The sequence below is a fragment of the Staurois parvus genome, unplaced genomic scaffold (genome assembly GCF_062004578.1).
Source record: "Staurois parvus isolate SC_StPar_1 unplaced genomic scaffold, SC_StPar_1.0 ptg000670l, whole genome shotgun sequence".
NCBI lineage: Eukaryota > Metazoa > Chordata > Amphibia > Anura > Ranidae > Staurois > Staurois parvus.
In genome coordinates this window covers 1,182,930-1,202,948 of record NW_028318466.1, presented here as the reverse complement: position 1 = coordinate 1,202,948, position 20,019 = coordinate 1,182,930, and the positions used below count along the sequence as shown (strand labels likewise).

Below are 20,019 nucleotides of genomic sequence, written 5' to 3'. Positions count from 1 at the left end.
ACTTAATGAAGCACAGTGGACCAACACCAGCAGATGACATGGCTCCCCAAATCAACACAGACTAGAAACTTCACACTGGACTTCAAGCATCTTGCAGTGTGTGCCTCTCCAGTCTTCCTCCATACTCTGGGTCCTTGGTTTCCAAATGAGATGCAAAAGTTGCTCTCATCAGCAAAGAGGACTTTGGACCACTGAGCAACAGACCAGGTCTGTTTTTCTTTAGCCCGGGTAAGACGCTTCTGACGTTGTTTGTTGTTCAGGAGCGGCTTGACAAGAGGAATACGACATTTGAAGCCCATGTCCAGGATCCGTCTGTGTGTGGTGGCTCTTGATGCACTGACTCCAGCATCACTCCACTCCTTGTGAAAGTCCCCAACACTTTTGAATGGCCTTTTCCTGACAATCCTCTCCAGGCTGCGGTCATCCCTGCTGTTTGTGCACCTTTTTCTTCCACACTTTTCCCTTCCACATAACTTTCTATTAATGTGCTTTGATACAGCACTTTGGGAACATCCAACTTCTTTTGCAATTGCCTTTTGAGGCTTTCCCTCCTTATGGAGGGTGTCAATGATGGTTTTCTGCACAACTGTCAGTTCAGCAATCATTCCCATGATTGTGATTCCTACTCAACCAGACTGAGAGACCATTTAAAGTCTCAGGAACCCTTTGCAGGTGTTATGGCTTAATTAGCTGATTAGAGTGGGACACTTTGAGCCTAGAATATTGCACCTTTTCACAATATTCTAATTTTCTGAGATTGTGGATTTGGGGTTTTCATGAGCTGTAAGCCATAATCATCACAATTATGACAAATCACGGCTTGAACTATCTTGCTGTGCATGTAATGAGTCTATCTCATATATTAGTTTCACCTTTTAAGTTGCATTACTGAAATAAATGATGTTTTGCACGATATTCTAATTTTTCGAGTTTCACCTGTATATCTAAATATATATTACCCTACATAATCATTAGTGACAACATTTGTTATAGCAGAAATCTTACAGAGTCCAGCTGCAACTAGGTAAAGCTAGGAGTGCAAGTGTAGCGGTCTTGCTAGGAGATTTAATATGTAGCAGGTAAATCCACAAATTGATATCCACCCAGCAATGGAATATTAGCCTTTGCTATAAATTGCTTGTTTTGTAGGTCTTTTTAACTGAAAACATCTCTGCATTATAACTATTATGTGTAATTACCCATAAGGATTGCATTCTAGACTCCTGCTGCCACTAGCTAAGATTTAATAAGAAAACTGCGTCTGTAAAAAAAACAAACATTTTGAATGTTGATGTAAAAAGAGTCTGCATTTCCTCTGTATGCATCATATGCATTATTTTTTACCTAATAGGCATTTTACAATAATGACCTTCGGGGCAATTTTGAATAACTTGTGTTTCATTCTATGGTCTGTCATTTCTTTGATTTACATTGATTTTTTCCATAATTATTTTTACCCAATGTCATTTTTCAAAGTAAGGCTTAAACAGATTACGGTGAAATGAAAGTTACTTAAGCAAATTATACTTATTATTCATGGTTCACCTGCAGTGTCATTATTAATGCTTGCTGCTTTGAGTCCGTTAAGCTGACATAATGTTCAAACTAAGCTGAGAAATAGACTGTAATATTGTAGAATGATGTGAAGGAGTGACGTCTCTAAGTTTCCTGCCGAGGACTGTTCTCTTGTGAATGTGGTAAAGATTACTAGCTCTGTGTGCTGGATTTTTGTTTCTTTTACAGTCAGAGAAAGTTCCATCTTCAAACTCTTCGCGAGCTTTCAGAAGTCCAGAAAATGACCCCAAGAGAAAGAATGAGGCTACGAAAGCAGAGTGCTGCAGATGAGAAGGCGAGAAGGCTGAAGTAAGCATTCCGTGTACATCACATGACATGGATGAGATTTGTAAACCCCTTTTGCCCTCATTACCCACCTAATGTTTCTGAAATCAGAATTCAGTAGAAGTAAAACACTTCACTCAAAACTCAGCTTCAGATAAATGTAAGCTTAAAAAACAAATGTTTATTTAAAGTGATTGTCTCAGGTCCACCAAAGTGTATAAACTAACAGTACAATTTCTAGTCCAAGAAATTGGACCTATTCCAATTTCTATTGGACCTTCTCTCAAAGTTAAGAATAGGTCCTGCTCTCTCCTACTACTAATCAAACCCCATCATTCAATTTCAGTAGCCAATGGAGGCTCTGCTTTTGACAGTGTAATGCCAAGATGTGAGGGATTAAAGTGGAACTAAAGTCCAGCAATACTCACCACTGCAGGGGTGTCCCTAGGCAGGTGGGGGGGGGGGGCGCGCCGCACCAGGTGACACCTATTGCACAGGGTGACACCGGACCCGCTCCATGAAAAGGTAAGTTTTAAAGCAAGCCGATGATCCCCGCAGGATGGATCGGATCTGTGGATTGGGGAGCATAATGGATCGGACTCCGATCCATTATGCTCAATCCGCAGATCCCATCCATCCTGCGGGGATCGTTGGCTTGCTTTAAAATTTACCTTTTCGTGGAGCTCGTGGAGAGATCAGTTAACCCCGTATAGGTTGCAAGCCGATGATCCCCGCAGGATGGATCTGATTTGCGGATTGGGGAGGATAATGGATCGGACTCCGAGCCTTTATGCTCAATCCGCAGATCCGATCCATCCTGCGGGGATCATCGGAGGGGGTGTCACCAAGTGTTCCGGCACCGGGTGACACCAACCCTAGGGACGCCCCTGCACCACTGTATTAGGGATGTGACATGCATGAGTTCCCTTACACGTCTTTTCCCAGGCTTCTTCCAGGTGCATTGTCTCTACCGTCTTGCTTGGTTATTGGGGGAATGATGTGACTCCCACGTACAGTATGCATCAATAATTCTGGCATCAAGCACTAAAGTGTGCTACAAATGTACACATTCGCGTGCAGCTCAGTGTACATTCTAAGAAAAATTGCTAACAGGCAGGTAAATTTGTTTTATTGCAGAAGAGACTAACATACCTCTTTTGGACTAAAGAGCCTACAAGCTTTCAATTTTTAATTCTTTCACTTTCTGCTTTAAAATAGGTATAGACACTAACTGAATGGCATTTAGTTAGCTAAAACACTGTAGGTCAACTCCTTCCTGCTCAGCCCAGCCAGTGTCCTTTTAATAGGGTCTGCACACCCAGAATGGGAAGGATTGACCCCTGTGATTGACTGTCATAGTGGTCACCTGATTGGGAGCCAGTCCTACGATCATTAGTATGGACTGGGAGTTGTCTTTGACAGCTTGGTCACTGTGCTGGGAGCATGCAGTGAGTGCACTCTTAGCACAGAAAGCTCTACCGTGCATGGACTCATATGTGTCGCATGTGGGCATTAAAGCTCACCCTCTTTGCCACTGCACATATGCATTACATGGGCAGCATGAGGTTAAGTCCAAGCTAACACACCATGATAAGGATATTTATTTTCAAAAAGTAAAATTAAAAAGTAAAGTAAAATTAAGTAAAAAGTCCAATGCATGCATTCTTTCTAGTGTCTGCTGCATATTATTGTTCAGGACAACCTTTCTCAACCAGGGAGTCTTGAGGTTTCTTCAGGGGTGCCCTGGAAAAATGTCTAAAAATTGCCCAGAATTTATATACAAGCCAGCGGGTAGAATAAGCCTGCCTTTTAGTTATACAAAGCCACAGGTTTTCATTGTGCACCATTACAACCTTCTAACCACTGGCGTCCTGACAACCAATGAAATCATCAGTTGATAAGGAGGATGTCAGCTACCTGCACAGCATCCTAGTTTGCCCCTCCCTTGCCCTTTCCATCAGTGCTGGGGTCATATTAGCTCAGTGATGGAGAAAAACTGAGGGAGAGAAGAAACACTACAATGCTACTCAGTACCAGTGTGCAAAACTGTATTTGCTTTAGGAGAATAAATTACCTCTAACATTGGGTGTCCTACATGTGTGGATGTTGATGTGTTATATAAAACGATTAGAATAGTTTTTCACATTTTTAGAATGGGTTGCCCTTTTAAAATTATGGACAGTCCCACATGGAAGAAAAATATATTTGAAATATATTTTAAAAATATTCTTCCCAAATATATTGACATATATTTGAAATGCCACAATTTTGGCCATATTCAATATATTTCAATAAACATATACTGTATATATATATATACTGCATGTTGAAATGCGTTTTATATATATATATATATATATATATATATATATATATATATATAATGTTAAACACTGCATGTTGAAATGCATTTTTTATATATTAATAAAAAATTATAAAAATATTTTTAAAAATATATTTTCTTCAAATACATTCTTCAGATTTTTTTTCAACATATGAAAAAGTCATTTTAACATATATTTTTACATATATTTGTAAATGCATTCCCAAAATGTAGATTTGTATTTTTAAAGACATACAGTTTATTTGAAATGTATTTTTAAAAAATATTTTTCATATATTTTGTAATAAAAACGTAGGCTGCAGTATATATATATATATATATATATATATATATTTATGGAAATATACTGAATATGACCAAAATTGTAGCCTTTCAAATATATGTCAATATGTTTGGGAAGAATATTTTTAAAATATATTTAAAATATATCTTTCTTCCATATGGGTGAGGCACCCCATTTTAGAATGGAGTGCTTCAAGACTGTTCATAATTTTAAAGGGTGCCTCAGGACTGTCCATAGTTTTAAAGGGTGCCTCAGGACTGTCCATAGTTTTAAAGGGTGCCTTGACTGAAAAAAGGTTGAGAAACACTGGTTCAGGACAATCCTGTTAGTACCAATGATGCTTGTACAGCGCAATGCAGGAGAACAGTTGGTTGAAACTTGTCACCCCTTAGCAAGGAACTCAATGGCAGGATAATTACCTTTTGTTAGCACATTTAAAACAACTAAAAAAAACTTTTGAAAGTACATTAACCTGTTAAGGTTTATATAAGATTTTAGTGACTGGTTTAAGATCTACTTTAAATCACTTACACATAAGCCTTCTCTCTTGGCCCAGGATCCAGCATCCTCCTATAAGTGGTATTAAACTAAAAAACAAAAGTATAATTTATTGCAGCTTACCAATCATTAGATGTGGTGGCTGCATTCATTTTCTTTTTTTAAGGCTTTTCCCCCCTCTATTCTCACTTGGTGATCAGGCCAGTAACACACTTAGTGTGTTTACAAGGATGAAGAAGAAACAGAGACAGCTTTCAACAGCACAACTGTTAATCTGGGGGGAGAGGAGTGTTAGGTGCACTATCACATTTAAATACACTAACACATTGAAGCCAAACTCCAGCTAACGTTTTCTAAGAAGTTATAGCAAACTGTTTTGTATCTATTGGGGTAAGGTTTGACATACATTAATAAAAGCTGATCATTGTAAGCACCTTTGTCAGTGGTAAATGGTTTGTCTCATCCCTCTAACTGCTACATCTGCAGTATACCTTGTTCTGTTGAAAAACAACAGACTTACTTGCTGGATCACCAGATGAAAATAAAAATAATATTAAAACTGATGCAGCCATCACATTTAAGAATTGGTAAGCTACAACATAATACATGTTTGCTTTTGGATTTAATACCGCTTTAGTTGTAAAAGATTTGATTGATGACAAACAGAAATAGTTGTAGACACTACCTTGATTTTACCAGTAGTGATAGTTTATATATTCTTGTGGACTTACAGTTTAATGTAACCTCTTGGCGCCGGCCGAACGCAAATGTGCGGCCTCCAGGCATCTGGGCCTAGATGCTGAGCAGCCGCACATTTAATATTTAAAATATAAAAAAAAAAACGTGCTGAGAGCGTGTATCCTGTGCACTCCCAGTACACACGTTCGGTACTCACGGAAAAGGTCCCTATCTCCTCTTTCGATCGGGGCCTTTCCCAATCATGTGACAGCGAATCACGATGGTCACATGACCCTAAAACCCTGCCCAGCTTCTGGAACCCTTAAAGAGCCAGGAGGCGCCAAGAGGTTAAAAAAGAAAAGACAAAATAAATGCAGGCACTGTACACTTAATTGTTCTTATGCACTGATGAATTCAAAGGTGGACATGCAGCTTCAAGCTGGAGGACTGGAGGAAAAGTCAGTGTAAAGATTTATCATATAAACTTTTCATTCCATGGAACATAGAACCACGGGGCATCAGAAAGACTGTTTTACCACAATAAAGACACTGTTTTTATATAAAAAGGGCGGTTAAGGGCAAAGTGACAAATTGCAATCTAAAACATATTTAGAAAATGACTGGGTGGTCTGTTTTCAGTGAATTTTTCCATAATTATACAGAAAGTAAGTTTTATACCTAGTAAAATATTTCTTTTATCTATATTTAATAAATTAAACTGTATTACAGCCTGTGTTTATACTGAGGGTTGTTTAAGGATAGGGAATACCAAAGGGAACATGATATGTTCTCATTTTATCTATACACTTGGTGTTTGTGTACTTATGATTTGTATGGACCACTTTGTTCTGACACTAGGATTTTGGTACTGTGTGGTTTCAGTGCAAGACCCCTATGCTTAGAGGTCATGATAGTCTCATGCTGTATGATGAGGTAGGCATATGGGGGTCATTCATTGCACATTGACATTTTACCATATATATTTCGAATGGGCTGTCAATGCAACAGGAAGGGCAAAAAAACACAATATCCAGCATTTTTTCTGATGCGTTACACCTCAGCCTTTTTTGCACCACATCTCTAAGGCTCTTAGTGTAAGGGCATAGTTAAAGTTACTAAACCCACAACAGTAAAATCAGTCTGTATATGCAGTAAAGCATGCTTGTTATACTCACTGTGGAACCTAAGGGGTTAATCCCCTGCATTGTTAAAAAGGCTGTTTGATCCTGACTTCTCTCATCCTCCCCTTCTTCCAATGTCCCCCTCTTATCTCCTGATAAGACATATCGAGTGGAGACACTCTGCACATGCTCAGTTTATTTATTTTTTCTTGGAAGAGTGCATGTGATCAGCGCAAGGCCAATGAGCACTGTCCAGACAGAGGTCAGGGGTTCTGCATCCTACTAGAACAATGAAAACTCCTCCTACATGTTTTAACATGTGCTCTGCTGGACACTGATAGACGTCACAAGACTGCTATAAACTGCCGATGAGAAAAAGTATTTAGCAGTTTATATTTATTAAAATGATTGCATTTCCATGTTCTGTGTACTGTGGGAGACCAGACCTTTAAGGTTTACATTTGGTTAGTGTTGGGGTTCACATTTAGGGGGTTTTATGGGTTAGAATGTGGTGGTGATAAGGGTAAGTGTTGAAGTGAACTTCTACTTTGCACATACAGGGGAGATTTACTAAAACTGGTTTTACTGTGGTTTTAGCAGCAGCTTGTATGCACCTTTCAATCTATGTACCTACCAATGCTCTATTTGGCCTTTGGGAATGAAGAGAAGAAGCCTTGTGTAGGCTCTTAGGTGAAATGTAGAAAATACACAGGGCTTAGGACCTTTTTTGTTGAAATGCATAATCTGGTGACAGGGTCTGCTTAAATGTTAGGATTTATGGAGAGATGGTTTAAGATATACTATAGGTTTATAGTTAAAGTGGTTGTAAATGCTTTTTTAAATATCAAACAGGTTTATACAGGGTGCAGCAACATAACCTCCTTTTTTCAAAACGCAATAAAACCCATTTTATGAATCAGAATTGTTTTTATTGTCTTTAATAATGTAGGTACATATCTAAAGTTCTGTTTTACACAGTTTTGAAAATCATATCAGGTAGGTGACGCCCCCCATTGTCCATTCACTGAATAAGCCAATTTCTGGCATTTTTCATGACCCTTACCAGCATAGCAGCGGGTATGTTGGCAATTTCTGCGTGGATGTTGGCCTTCAGGTCTTGCAGGGTCCTTGGATGGTTTACATAAACGCGGGATTTCAAAAAACCCCACAAAAAAAGTCGCAAGGGGCCAAATCGGGGGAGCGGGCTGGCCACTCCAAATCGCCCCTTATTGAGATGAGGCGCTCGAGGAAGTGTTCCCTTAAAACAGCCATTGATGCTCTTGAAGTGTGAGCCGTTGCTCCGTCCTGTTGGAACCAAATGTCCCCTAAGTCCAGTTCATCAAGTCGTGGAAAAACAAATTCCTCCAACATGTTCACATACCGGTCTGAATTCACTTATTCAGTGTATGGACAATGGGGGGCGTCACTTACCTGATATGATTTTCAAAACTGTGTAAAACAGAACTTTAGATATGTACCTACATTGTTAAAGACAATAAAAACAATTCTGATTCATAAAATGGGTTTTATTGCGTTTTGAAAAAAGGAAGTTATGTTGCTGCACCCTGTACTTACCTGCTCCGTGCAACAGCTGTAGACATCCACAGCTCTGGATGGAATTAGGATTCAGGTAAGTAAACAGGGGGGGGGGGTGAAGGGGGAGATCCTGAAGTCTAAACATTTTTTTTATCCTAATGCAAGGGATGCATTAAGGTGAAAAATGTTTAGGTTTTATAACCCCTTTATGTCCTAAGAATGGGAATGCATTAATTCCCTGCACCAGGATCCAAGGCACGTTTGGAGCAAGAGCTCTGCAAATGGGGTGAATGTTCTTTGTTTATTAATTCCTTACATTTGAATATGTGGTGATAACAGACTACACTTTTTTTATGTCACAGAAAAATAGCATTTCAGATTCAAAGAAGCTTTAGAAACTTAGATTTACATTCTGTATTTTAGGCAACTTGCAGAGGAAAAATATCATGAAAATCAGCAGAGAAAGCAGGAGTTGAGGTCTCGTAATTTTCAGCAGCTCAGCATTAATGTGCTCCATGTAAGTATTTGTTTTCTAATATCTAGACACTGGACATTTTTCTGATAGACACTGAACAGTTTTAAGTATTTTGTTCACTCAGGTACATGCATATTTCCCCATCTTTTGTCTCTTGAACCCCTTCGTGCCTAAGGGTAAAACAAATCTTAACACCAAAGCACAATTTTGCAACTTTGACATGTATTCGCAAAACCGTACATATCATCACAACTACTTTGTGCATCCAGGTGGATTATACCTTGTTTTTTTTCAGGAGAAATGGGGCTTTTATTTGGTGGTAAATGGTAATGGCTATTTCCTGATTTTTTTTTTTTCATTACCAAAGGAAAACTTGCCCAAAATAGTGATAAAAACCCATTTTTTTAAATGTAGCTGTATATTTCTTGCTAATACCATAACCTACCATCAAAGAACAACCCAAAATAATTTCTCCTGCTCTTGACGATCGCAGCGATACCACATGTGTGTATGTTAGTTGTTTGTACCCATAGTACAGCCCAGGAAAAATAGTGCACAATTTGCTTCTTTTTTTTATCCTGCCACTAACTGACACTAATTTAAGAATTAGAAAAAAACATTAACCAAACCCCCCCCCCCAAAAAAAAAAAATAAAACACCTGGCTCTTGACCCTGACCTTGACAATCAACCCCGACCTTGACCCAAACACTAAATTCTGGCACAGGCCTAGATCAAACCTTGATCTAGGTATTTTTGTTTATTTTTTTTATTATTATTTATATATTTGTTACACACAAGGGGAAGACAAGGGGGGCGGGCTTCACAGTGACTGATCACTGTGATAGCCAATGAGAGGCTATCACAGCGATCAGGTGACCCGGAATCTGTAGTTCCGGATCCTGATCATAATATTCGGCTCTCAGTGACACCCCAGTCTTTGTGCTGGGAGCGTGTCGTGCGTCAAGGGGTTAAATATGATGAAAGTACAGAAAATTACTGGCTGGTCCTGCTGGAAATCCAGTGAGCTCACACATTTCTGTCAACTTCGCCTCTGCTGTACTGAAATCCCAGGCAGTGTTGTCAGCCCTGCTTCGGTAGCAATAGGAACTGAGGCTTGGTTCACATCTGAGCAGGTGGTGCCACTGCAGAACCCACACAAGTATCGTCAGTGGCAACCACCCACACAGGGAAATGCGGAACCCGCAGGCAGGTGCCATTAATCCTAATGACATGCCGCCTGAACTGGAAATCACAACCATACTGGGAACCTCGGCTCCCATGCTGGCTGTGATTTAAAAAATAGTGTAGGGACTTCTTTCATGCGTGTCCATGGGTATGGCAGCCCCTTCAAATGAATGGGCTCTTGTGTTCGTGCAAATCGCGTCCTGCACGGCCGCACAGGTGTGAACCTAGCCTAAGCAGACTAGGACAATAGTACCATTTTTCTATAGATACAGTGAAGCAAGTAAGAGTGGTCACCCTAGCATAGTGTGTTACTTGCAGGAGAAAAAATGAGCAAAAAAGCAATGGACTTGTAAACTGCTAAGATGCAATATTTTAAATTCTAGTAGCAAACTGAATTTTCTGTAAAGTACCAGTAAATGTTGCCGCAAAAGCTGCTATTTTTATTTTTTCTTTGACTAGGGCTAGGCTATGCATTTTTAGTGTTATTTTTTTTATTGGATTTCTGCTTTAAAATTATGTTTAAATGTACTTCTACTTTTCTAAAAAAAAAAATCGAAATAACACAGTATTTCAGACTGTCTCTGTCTAATGGTTAGTGAGGCTGGATTCACATTGTTGTGCTGTGTTAGCACGCATCTTGATGCATTGTCCCCCATTTTTTGTCCCCCTTGCTATTGCTGAGCAAACCCTTTGGCGCTATATAAATACTGTATAATAATAATAATTGTACATAAATGAAGCCCATTTATTTAAATGGGCTTCCTAACACACCAAAAAGTTACAAGCACTTTTTTTTGTAATGCAGCACGCTACAACGGGGATGATCGGGGCTTTAAGAACTGTATAGAGCCATATGGGCAGTGACTCCTCTGACTCTAAAAAAAAAAAAAAAGTTTGTGTAGTTTGAAAAATAAGCTTGTTCAGCATAACAGTGACTACTAGCCTGGTAAGAGCAAAAAGGAGACTAGAGCTACTCCTGCTGGCTCTGAAAATGTAATCATGAGTTATTTATAGGTATGGTTTCATAATTAGTGGACTTAAAGTAAAATATGATTTTGTAATTTTACGTTTTTTTATCCTGAATTGATTGAATAAAGAAAGAAAACATTATACTTTTCCCTTATATATGCTCTTCAAACAGTACATGGCAGTACATGGCACTTGCTTCCAATCCATTCCACTTGATTAATAAAGCTGTGATTTAGATCAAAATGAGAGCGTTGCATATCTGGTTGTTTGTCTGAGAAAATAACTTGCTTATTGTGTAATTCATTTTCACATTTATGAGTGTGCGAAAGCCATATCTGTCAAGTACATAGATTTAGAGTAAATCTTGCTCTGGTAGTTTGTAAGTGTGACATAATAGCTTTATGCAGATTGTTTTATAAATTGAATCCTCCCTGTGCTACTGTGGATATATTGGACATTTGGCAGTGTTTGACCTTTCATCTGCATAACTGCATAATTGGTTATTTGTGTGTTATTCATACATAGTGTAACTGATGTAGTAAGCAACTGATTCTATTCCTGCTTTTATTTATAAGAAAATCTAATTTACAGAGTTCTTTGAACCTGAAGCCTGTGGGGCAAGGTACATCTGGGGAAGCAGTGCCTGCTAACTGCATCATAGGTCATGCAGTGAGGTCTGCATTGGTATTGTGATGGCTCTATGATATTTCAGATAGTTTGGGGAAGTAATATGACCATGCTAATACAAACCTTCCTAGGGGGTTACGTATGCCAACTTCTGCTTACTAGTCCTGCTTACTAGTTGCTGCATGAGCCGTTATATACGTTTACCCCTATTTTGACTTTTTTCTGATTGTTCAGTTTAAAATAACATTAAAGGCTCAGTTTTTTTTAATAACAAACATGTCACACTTACCTGCTCCGTGCAATGGTTTTGCACAGAGCAGCCCTGATCCTCTTCTTCTTAGGTCTCCCGCTGGTGCTCCTGGCCCCTCCCCTTGGCTGAATCCTCCCAGAGCAATCTGTTACTCTAGGGGCACTCTTGCATGCTCGCTCCAGAGCCACCTCTGTGTATCTATAAAACACATTGAGCACGGTTCAGTCCTGTCCCTTGCTCCTTCCCCACTTGCTGTTATTGACAGCAGTGGGAGCCATTGAGGGGAGAGAGATCCACTAGAGCTGCTGCTCCAGTGCCCAGTGCTGGATCGAGGTGGGGTTCAAGTAAGTATTAGGGGAGCTGTGGGGGAGCAGCACAAAAAAGGTCTTTTACCTTCATGCATAGAATGCATAAAGGTAAAAAAACCCTTCAACCTCTACAACCACTTTAAGTCAGGGAGTGAAAGGTCACTCTACATTTAACAGTAGTGGCCCTGTCAGTGGCCTGGATATATGGCAACTTGGAGACAGTGTGTTGGGTGTAGTGGTTGACAGTGCCTATTGGACTTCAGATAACCTTTCCTTCTAAATTGTCATCCACAGGTAAATCAAGCTAAATGTGTGATGAAATACAGGTATCTTATAAGTAAGACTGCACAGTTAAAGAAAAAAGTGTATACACGAAAATTTAGATTCATAGATTTAGATTTTCTATATTTTGTAGTGTTTCAACCTAGAATTAAAATGTATTTATTTTGGATTTTGTATCACTGATCTGCACAAACTAATTGAAAATTACAAAACTGGAAAACAATCTACATAGTTTTCTGAATTATTAATTAACTGCAGCCTTGATTACATAAATATATACCCCTTTGCTGTGAAACATCAAGGTTAGCTCTGGTGCAACCAATTTCCTTTGAAAATCACATATTGGAGTTCACCTTTGTACAATTAAAGTATATTATTTCAAAATAGTTACCTGGTTCTGGGAGGCTGCAGTGTTTCTTGGCTTCCAGATGCCAACAGCTACATTACAAATGTCAGGAGCATGTTTACATGGCAAAAGCTCCCAGAGATATTCAATATCAGGTGTAGCTCTTTTGACAGGGTGTCCTGGCTTATTGTACTTTGCACTATGGGGAGAATGGTGAGGTGTGGATCAGGATAGTCCCAAAACATGGAAGGTCTCAAACACCAGAGTAGGCTCTTAACTCTTTTTAAATTCTCATCTCTAAAAACATATCTCTCTATACCTTCTGAACATTGGCTATGCTGACTGAACACTTATGGAGCTATGGCTCTTTGGCGATTGAGGTTCAGGCAATAGCTCAGTCTTTTTGGTCCAAGGCAGGACAACATGGAAAGGTTCCTGTGTATATTTCTTATTCATCTAGTCACTCACCACATCTCTTTGGTGGGGGACAATTTCAGCTTGTTTCCAATATGCCAGACACTCTTAGACTCCAGCAACCAGCACCTATCTGTGTGAATTGGGAAACAGAATTCACTTTGTCTCTGTCCCTGCTCTCTCCATCAGTGTGCATGCCTCCTAATTATCAGATACCCTGCTGCACTTTTCTTGCCTATCCCATTCACTGATATTGTGTTTTCACTCAGAAGGAAGCACAGCATGCCTATGTCCTTAGCCACTGGAGTGCTTTCATCATGAGGAAGATAAATGGTCCAGACTTTTTAAATAGCACCCTAGAGAGCTGTAATTAAAGTAAATGATGCCATGTTTCAGCAAAGAAGACAATGTCCCAGGGGTACAACCCCTGCTATATATACAGTAGTCACTGATATTTGACCGTGTAAGCATAAAAACATTTTGATTTAAAATGGTTCTAAAGGCCGAAGGTCAATCACAGAGGAGAATAGGGAGTGCTAGAATATAGACTCAAGCTAATGTAGAAATAAGTGGTCCAATAAATGATATATATGAGAGTCCATACATATGATTAGGGACATGTGGGTGTGTGATCCGTCACTGTCCTAAATAGGAAGCTCAAGGATGGGTATAGTCTTTGGGTGAATGTGGGTCTTGGAGGTGGAGGCAGCCAGCTGTCAGAGCTTGAAGTGACTCTAGTACACAGATACGGAGACAGAGAACACATTGGCACCACTCTAAGTGTAGATTGTTAAAAAAAGGCAAATTTAATGAATGTAACACTGACAAGTATGAAGTAAAAACAGGCATGTCTTTGTAAGTGGGTTCATGCGGTCTGGTCATGGTGTGGTATCCTAGTGTATACTCCTAGATACATTGGCCCCAGGTGGCCTAAATGAATAACTGGAACTTTTTACAGTTCTGTAATATCCGCCACTATACATTTCCTCTCCTTATCCTTTTCCTTTAGCATAGCCATGCTCTCCCTCCCCGTTCCTGACATCTTTTAAAAATGGCACGTTAACCACTTATAATAATAATTTTTTTACATTTCTTATATTCTGATTTTATTCTGGCATAGTATACTCATATTTACCAACTTTCCCTTTAATGTTATGTAACCCAATATTTCCAATATTAACCTATTGGACGAATGCTCCTTTTGGATAATATAACATACTACACATCATTAATAATTTTTTCAATTATAAAATTTCCCCTGCATTCCTTCAGATGTCATTAGACCCAATTGATCATATTCCTTACATCCTTATCTTTTCCCTTTAATTCTCTAGGGCTCCATAGTGCTACTATTGTCTGATTCTTATGGGGGGTTTTTTTATTGTAATTTTCACAAGACCCTTATGGTCTGTCATGCTTTACAGCCCCTCTCTTTTGTTAATGATATCATCCTTTTATGAAAGCTTCTTGTTTTGACTACATCTCTCTATAAGAAAACATTGATTGTAAGTACTGTACATATCCTTTTATTAGAATGTAATCGTTGCATGTCTATAGCCATATATACCAGTATCATCAGGCCACTTGAGTGCATATGTTATTCTCCACTGGCTTGCTGCTGTGTAAGCGGACCCACTTGTTTCATGCCCCTCCTGCCCTTACTGCCCATATAAGCCTTGCTCATATTGGCCAACTGATTGGCCTGAGGAAGGAGCACGCATGCTCCGAACACACCCCATATGAGTTCCAGTCCCGGCTGATGTCACAACCCAGAGCCTCTGTGCGCCTCTCTGCTACCCCTTGAGCCTTGGAATCCACCGGAGTGGCGGAGACAAGGTAGAGGATCTCATAGGATACCACGCCATCACCAGACCGCACAAACCTATTTACCCAGACATGCCTGTTTTTACTTCACACTTGCCAGTGTTTTATTCATTAAATTTGCCTGGTTTTTAACAATCTACACTTGGCATCGCTGTTTTCTCTCTCTCCTGAAGGTCAATCACAGCCAGCAAAGAGGGAGCAGGGAATGGGGCTGAGCCATGCTCTGTGAGTCTTATGGACACACAGAGGGCGGATCAGGAGCGAGCAAGTGCCCCCAAAGCAAGCAGCTTGCTCTGGGGGCACTTGGCAAGGGGGAGGGGCCAGGAGTTCCGGTGGGGGACCCAAGAAGAAGAGGATCGGGGCTGCTCTGTACAAAACCATTGCACAGAGCAGGTAAATATGGCATTTGATTTTTTTTACAATCACTTTAAGCAAATAATAATTTGAAAATTTATTTTTTTTATATAGGGTGATGAGGAGCCTCAAAAATATCTTATACAATCACAACCAGTGAGTGCAAGAAACTGTAACAGATGCAGTGATGACAGCAATGAAACCACAGATAGACTTTGTGTATCTGAGCCTTCTAGTCGTGGTGAGTTATACTAATAATAAATAAGATGCATGTGCAGGTTTATGGTCTGTGCTTATTGTGGTTCAGTTGATCTAAAGCTTTATCTGTTGCTGTTAACTATAGTGACACGTGCAGTAGCAGACCCCTGTTCACCTGCTATTACAGAATGTGTGGGCAGAGAAGAAAATAAAAGAAGTAAAATGCAGCGCTGCCAAATGAAAAGGTACCAATGATGCAAGTACACAAACCAATGATGCCAATATGCAAACAATACAAATATATGTAAAAATTAGCAATAAAGTGCAATAAAGTTCTATGAAGGTGCTCTCTGCGTTTTCAGTGCATATGGTAGGAATGCGCACTAACCAGAAGCGTATTTAAAATACGCGGTGTGTGAATAATCCTGAAGATCCCCCTCTTTCTGGTCAGAAAATGGACTGGAGCTGAGAAAAATGAAGAAGGAGCGCCCTCGTGTGGTGAAGATGGGATCTGGAAAATCAGAGATCTCCTTCCAATAATGTAATAGGAAAACCTTAATGGTGAACACACTTTCCACTTTCTGGAGCTGATTGATCCCGCCCGGGCTCTGAAAAGTGAAGTGCTCCTCACAGGAGACCATGGGAAATACTCATGGTGTAGTATGTAAATGAAGAACTTTTATTGGAGCAAATATAGCAGGGATACAATGAATCGCATTGCAGATAAAAACAAGAATGATTGACCATCCAGTGTCTAAAATGGCCGCCGGGCCTCCACGTGGCGCCGGCGGCGTGACGTCACGAAGTCCTGGGCTCCACCTAAGTTCATAGAACTTTATTGCACTTTATTGCTAATTTTTACATATATTTGTATTGTTTGCATATTGGCATCATTGGTTTGTGTACTTGCATCATTAGTACCTTTTCATTTGGCAACGCTGCAATTTACTTCTTTTATTATTTCACAAGGTTTTATTTGGTTTCCTTGAATGTTCAGCTGCTTCCTGAGTTCGCTCACTGTAACATTTTATTATTACGCCAGAGAAGAAAAATAGTTTTGTCTTATTTCCATTTGTCCCTGTCCACACTCTTTTTGTTTTTTTCAATTTTCAATTGATAAGTAGTTTGAAAAAGTATAACAAACTAGAGGAAAAAACTTTCAGACCTATGTTTTTTAGGCAAAAATATTTTGATACAAGAGTACAATACATTTAGAAACAGCATGCGCAATACAACGTTTTGTTTGGAATTTCTTACACTGTGATCATCTTGAGATCAGAAAGTATGTAAAAGTCTGCATTTATAAAAGGTATGTTAACCACATGCTTAAATCCATTCAGACTGCAGTGAATGCAGATAAAAGTACAACAGATGACGTGAGGAACGCAAAGGAGCGAAACCTTGAAACTTCATATGGTTTTTTTATATATTAATACAGTACATCCCACAACTGTCTAATCAAAGAGAACAATTTAGTTGTATTATGCTTATTGCTGTGAGGTTTTCTATGATATAAACATCACCACTGTGCAGGGGCGGACTGACAACTCATGGGGCCCCCGGGCAATAGGGGATCATGGGGCCCCTGTGTCCTTGCCCAAACTCAAAAAAGCCTATGAAAAAGGTACCAGGGGCATCTCATGGGGCCCCCTACTGACTGTGCCCGACTTTCCAAATGGTCAGTCTGCCCCTGCCACTGTGAGTATCCTGTGCACTTCTACTGATCTGATGTTAGGCATCCTGCTGTGGTTAATATTTGACCAGTTGTGTGATGATATGTTGCTTTTACATTTTATTTATATAGTTATACTAAAGAATAGGTTACGAGCGTTCAAAGGGGGTTGGAAACAATAAATCAAGACTCTGTCTCTTCATAGCACTCATGTAGACCATGAAAAAACATTATTATTAATGATCTCTATACATTCCCTCAGTTATTCTTCTCTTTTTATACAAAAATTGAAAGAGAAGAAAGAATAAGTGAAAGATATGTGTGCATATTCCCTTAGTAGAGCTGTGCAGATACATTTCTGCCTACAATTGCTTCCAATCAATGTCTCCAAAATTTTGCCTAGGGCAAAATCTCAGTCTCAGTCACGCCTTAGGGATAAGAAATTTTTGCTTGTGATATTTTTGCAAAATGCATTAAAGTGGTTGTAAAGGCTGAAGATTTTTTTACCTTCATGCATTCATGAAAAACAAAATCTGTATTCTGCTTCCCCCACAGCCCCTCTCTTATACTCACCTGAGTCCCATCTCGATCCTACGATGTGCATGGGAGCCTTGGCTGTCCTGGGTCTCTCTCTCTGTATTGGATGAAACACAGTAGCAGGTTCCATTGGCTCCAACTGCCGTTAATCGTAACCAATGAGTCAATGAGGAGAGAGTGGGAGGCAGAGCCGAGCAGCAGCTATATGTGTGTTATGGACGCATATAGTTGGGCTCGGGAGCAAGCCTGAACCAGTGCCCCCATACCTAGTGGCTTGCTGTTGGGGGCACTGGTCAAGGGAGAGGACCAGAAGTGCTGACAGGGGACCCAAGTATTTACTGCAAAGAGCAGGTACTGTAAGTATAACATGTTTGTTATAAAAAAAATTAAAAAAACCTTTAGAATTACTTTAATGTCAGTAGGAGGCACATTTTTCTCAAATTTCACCAAAGGAATACTCAATTTTAGAAGTAGTATTTATCTGTAATGCATTGCCATCTAAAGATAAGCCTTGTTTATTTGGGGCAATTGTCAGGGGCTTACTTTAATCTATTCTAGTGCAGTGATGACAACATGATGTTCATACTACATGGATGTAATTTACGGTATGTGTATATGACCTTTTACATGTTATCTTTCTCACTGGAAGCTTCTATTAGCTCTTGTTAATAACAAAGGTCATCAGAATCCTTTACAAACTTATGAATCTATACAGGGAGAGTGCAGTTTATTATCAAGCCTTGGAGATCTACTACATATGTGTTGTAAATGTGGGATTGGCCCATATGGAAGAAAAATATATTTTAATTATATTTTTAAAACATTATTGCCATATATTTGAAATGCTACAATTTTGGCTATATTCAATATATTTCAATATATATATGTATATATATACAGTGGGGCAAAAAAGTATTTAGTCAGCCACCAATTGTGCAAGTTCTCCCACTTAAAAAGATGAGAGAGGCCTGTAATTGGCATCATAGGTAGACCTCAACTATGAGAGACAAAATGAGAGAAAAAGTTCAATCACATTGGCTGATTTGGAAAGAATTTATTTGCAAATTATGGTGGAAAATAAGTATTTGGTCACCTACAAACAAGCAAGATTTCTGGCTATCACAGACCTGTACCTTCTTCTTTAAGAGGCTCCTCTGTCCTGCACTCATTACCTGTATCAATGGCACCTGTTTGAACTTGTTATCAGTATAAAAGACACCTGTCCACAACCTCAAACAATCACACTCCAAACTCCACTATGGTGAAGACCAAAGAGCTGCCGAAGGACACCAGAAACAAAATTGTAGACCTGCACCAGGCTGGGAAGACTGAATCTGCAATAGGCAAGCAGCTTGGTGTGAACAAATCAACTGTGGGAGCAATAATTAGAAAATGGAAGACATACAAGACCACTGATAATCTCCCTCGATCTGGAGCTCCACGCAAGATCTCACCCCGTGGGGTCAAAATGATCACAAGAACAGTGAGCTAAAATCCCAGGACCACACGGGGGGACCTAGTGAATGACCTGCAGAGAGCTGGGACCAACGTAACAAAGGCTACCATCAGTAACACACTACGCCGCCAGGGACTCAGATCCTGCAGTGCCAGACGTGTCCTCCTGCTTAAGCCAGTACATGTCCAGGCCCATCTGAAGTTTGCTAGAGAGCATTTGGATGATCCAGAAGAGGATTGGGAGAATGTCATATGGTCAGATGAAACCAAAATAGAACTGTTTGGTAGAAACACAACTTGTCGTGTTTGGAGGAGAGAGAATGCTGAATTGCATCCAAAGAATACCATACCTACTGTGAAGCATGGGGGTGGCAACATCATGCTTTGGGGCTGTTTCTCTGCAAAGGGACCAGGATGACTGATCTATGTACAGAACAGAATGAATGGGGCCATGTATCATGAGATTTTGAGTGCAAACCTCCTTCCATCAGCAAGGGCATTGAAGATGAAACGTGGCTGGGTCTTCCAACATGACAATGATCCCAAACATACCACCCAGGCAACGAAGGAGTGGCTTCGTAAGAAGCATTTCAAGGTCCTGGATTGGCCTAGCCAGTCTCCAGATCTCAACCCCATAGAAAACCTTTGGAGGGAGTTGAAAGTCCGTGTTGCCCAGCGACAGCCCCAAAACATCACTGCTCTAGAGGAGATCTGCGTGGAGGAATGGGCCAACATACCAGCAACAGTGTGTGCCAACCTTGTGAAGACTTACAGGAAACGTTTGACCTCTGTCATTGCCAACAAAGGATATATAACAAAGTAT

The 20,019-nt window shown here is 39.8% G+C and overlaps 1 protein-coding gene across 1 annotated transcript in view; it reads left to right on the top strand.

The window, feature by feature from the left end:
- NEK11 (NIMA related kinase 11) overlaps nt 1-20,019 on the top strand; it is a 378,537-nt gene that overhangs the window by 275,676 nt on the left and 82,842 nt on the right. The window contains exons 10-12 of the mRNA XM_089652057.1: nt 1,744-1,863; nt 8,723-8,816; nt 15,449-15,575. Coding sequence (XP_089508183.1) covers nt 1,744-1,863; nt 8,723-8,816; nt 15,449-15,575 — 341 coding nt within the window. The remainder of the gene's footprint in view (nt 1-1,743; nt 1,864-8,722; nt 8,817-15,448; nt 15,576-20,019) is intronic.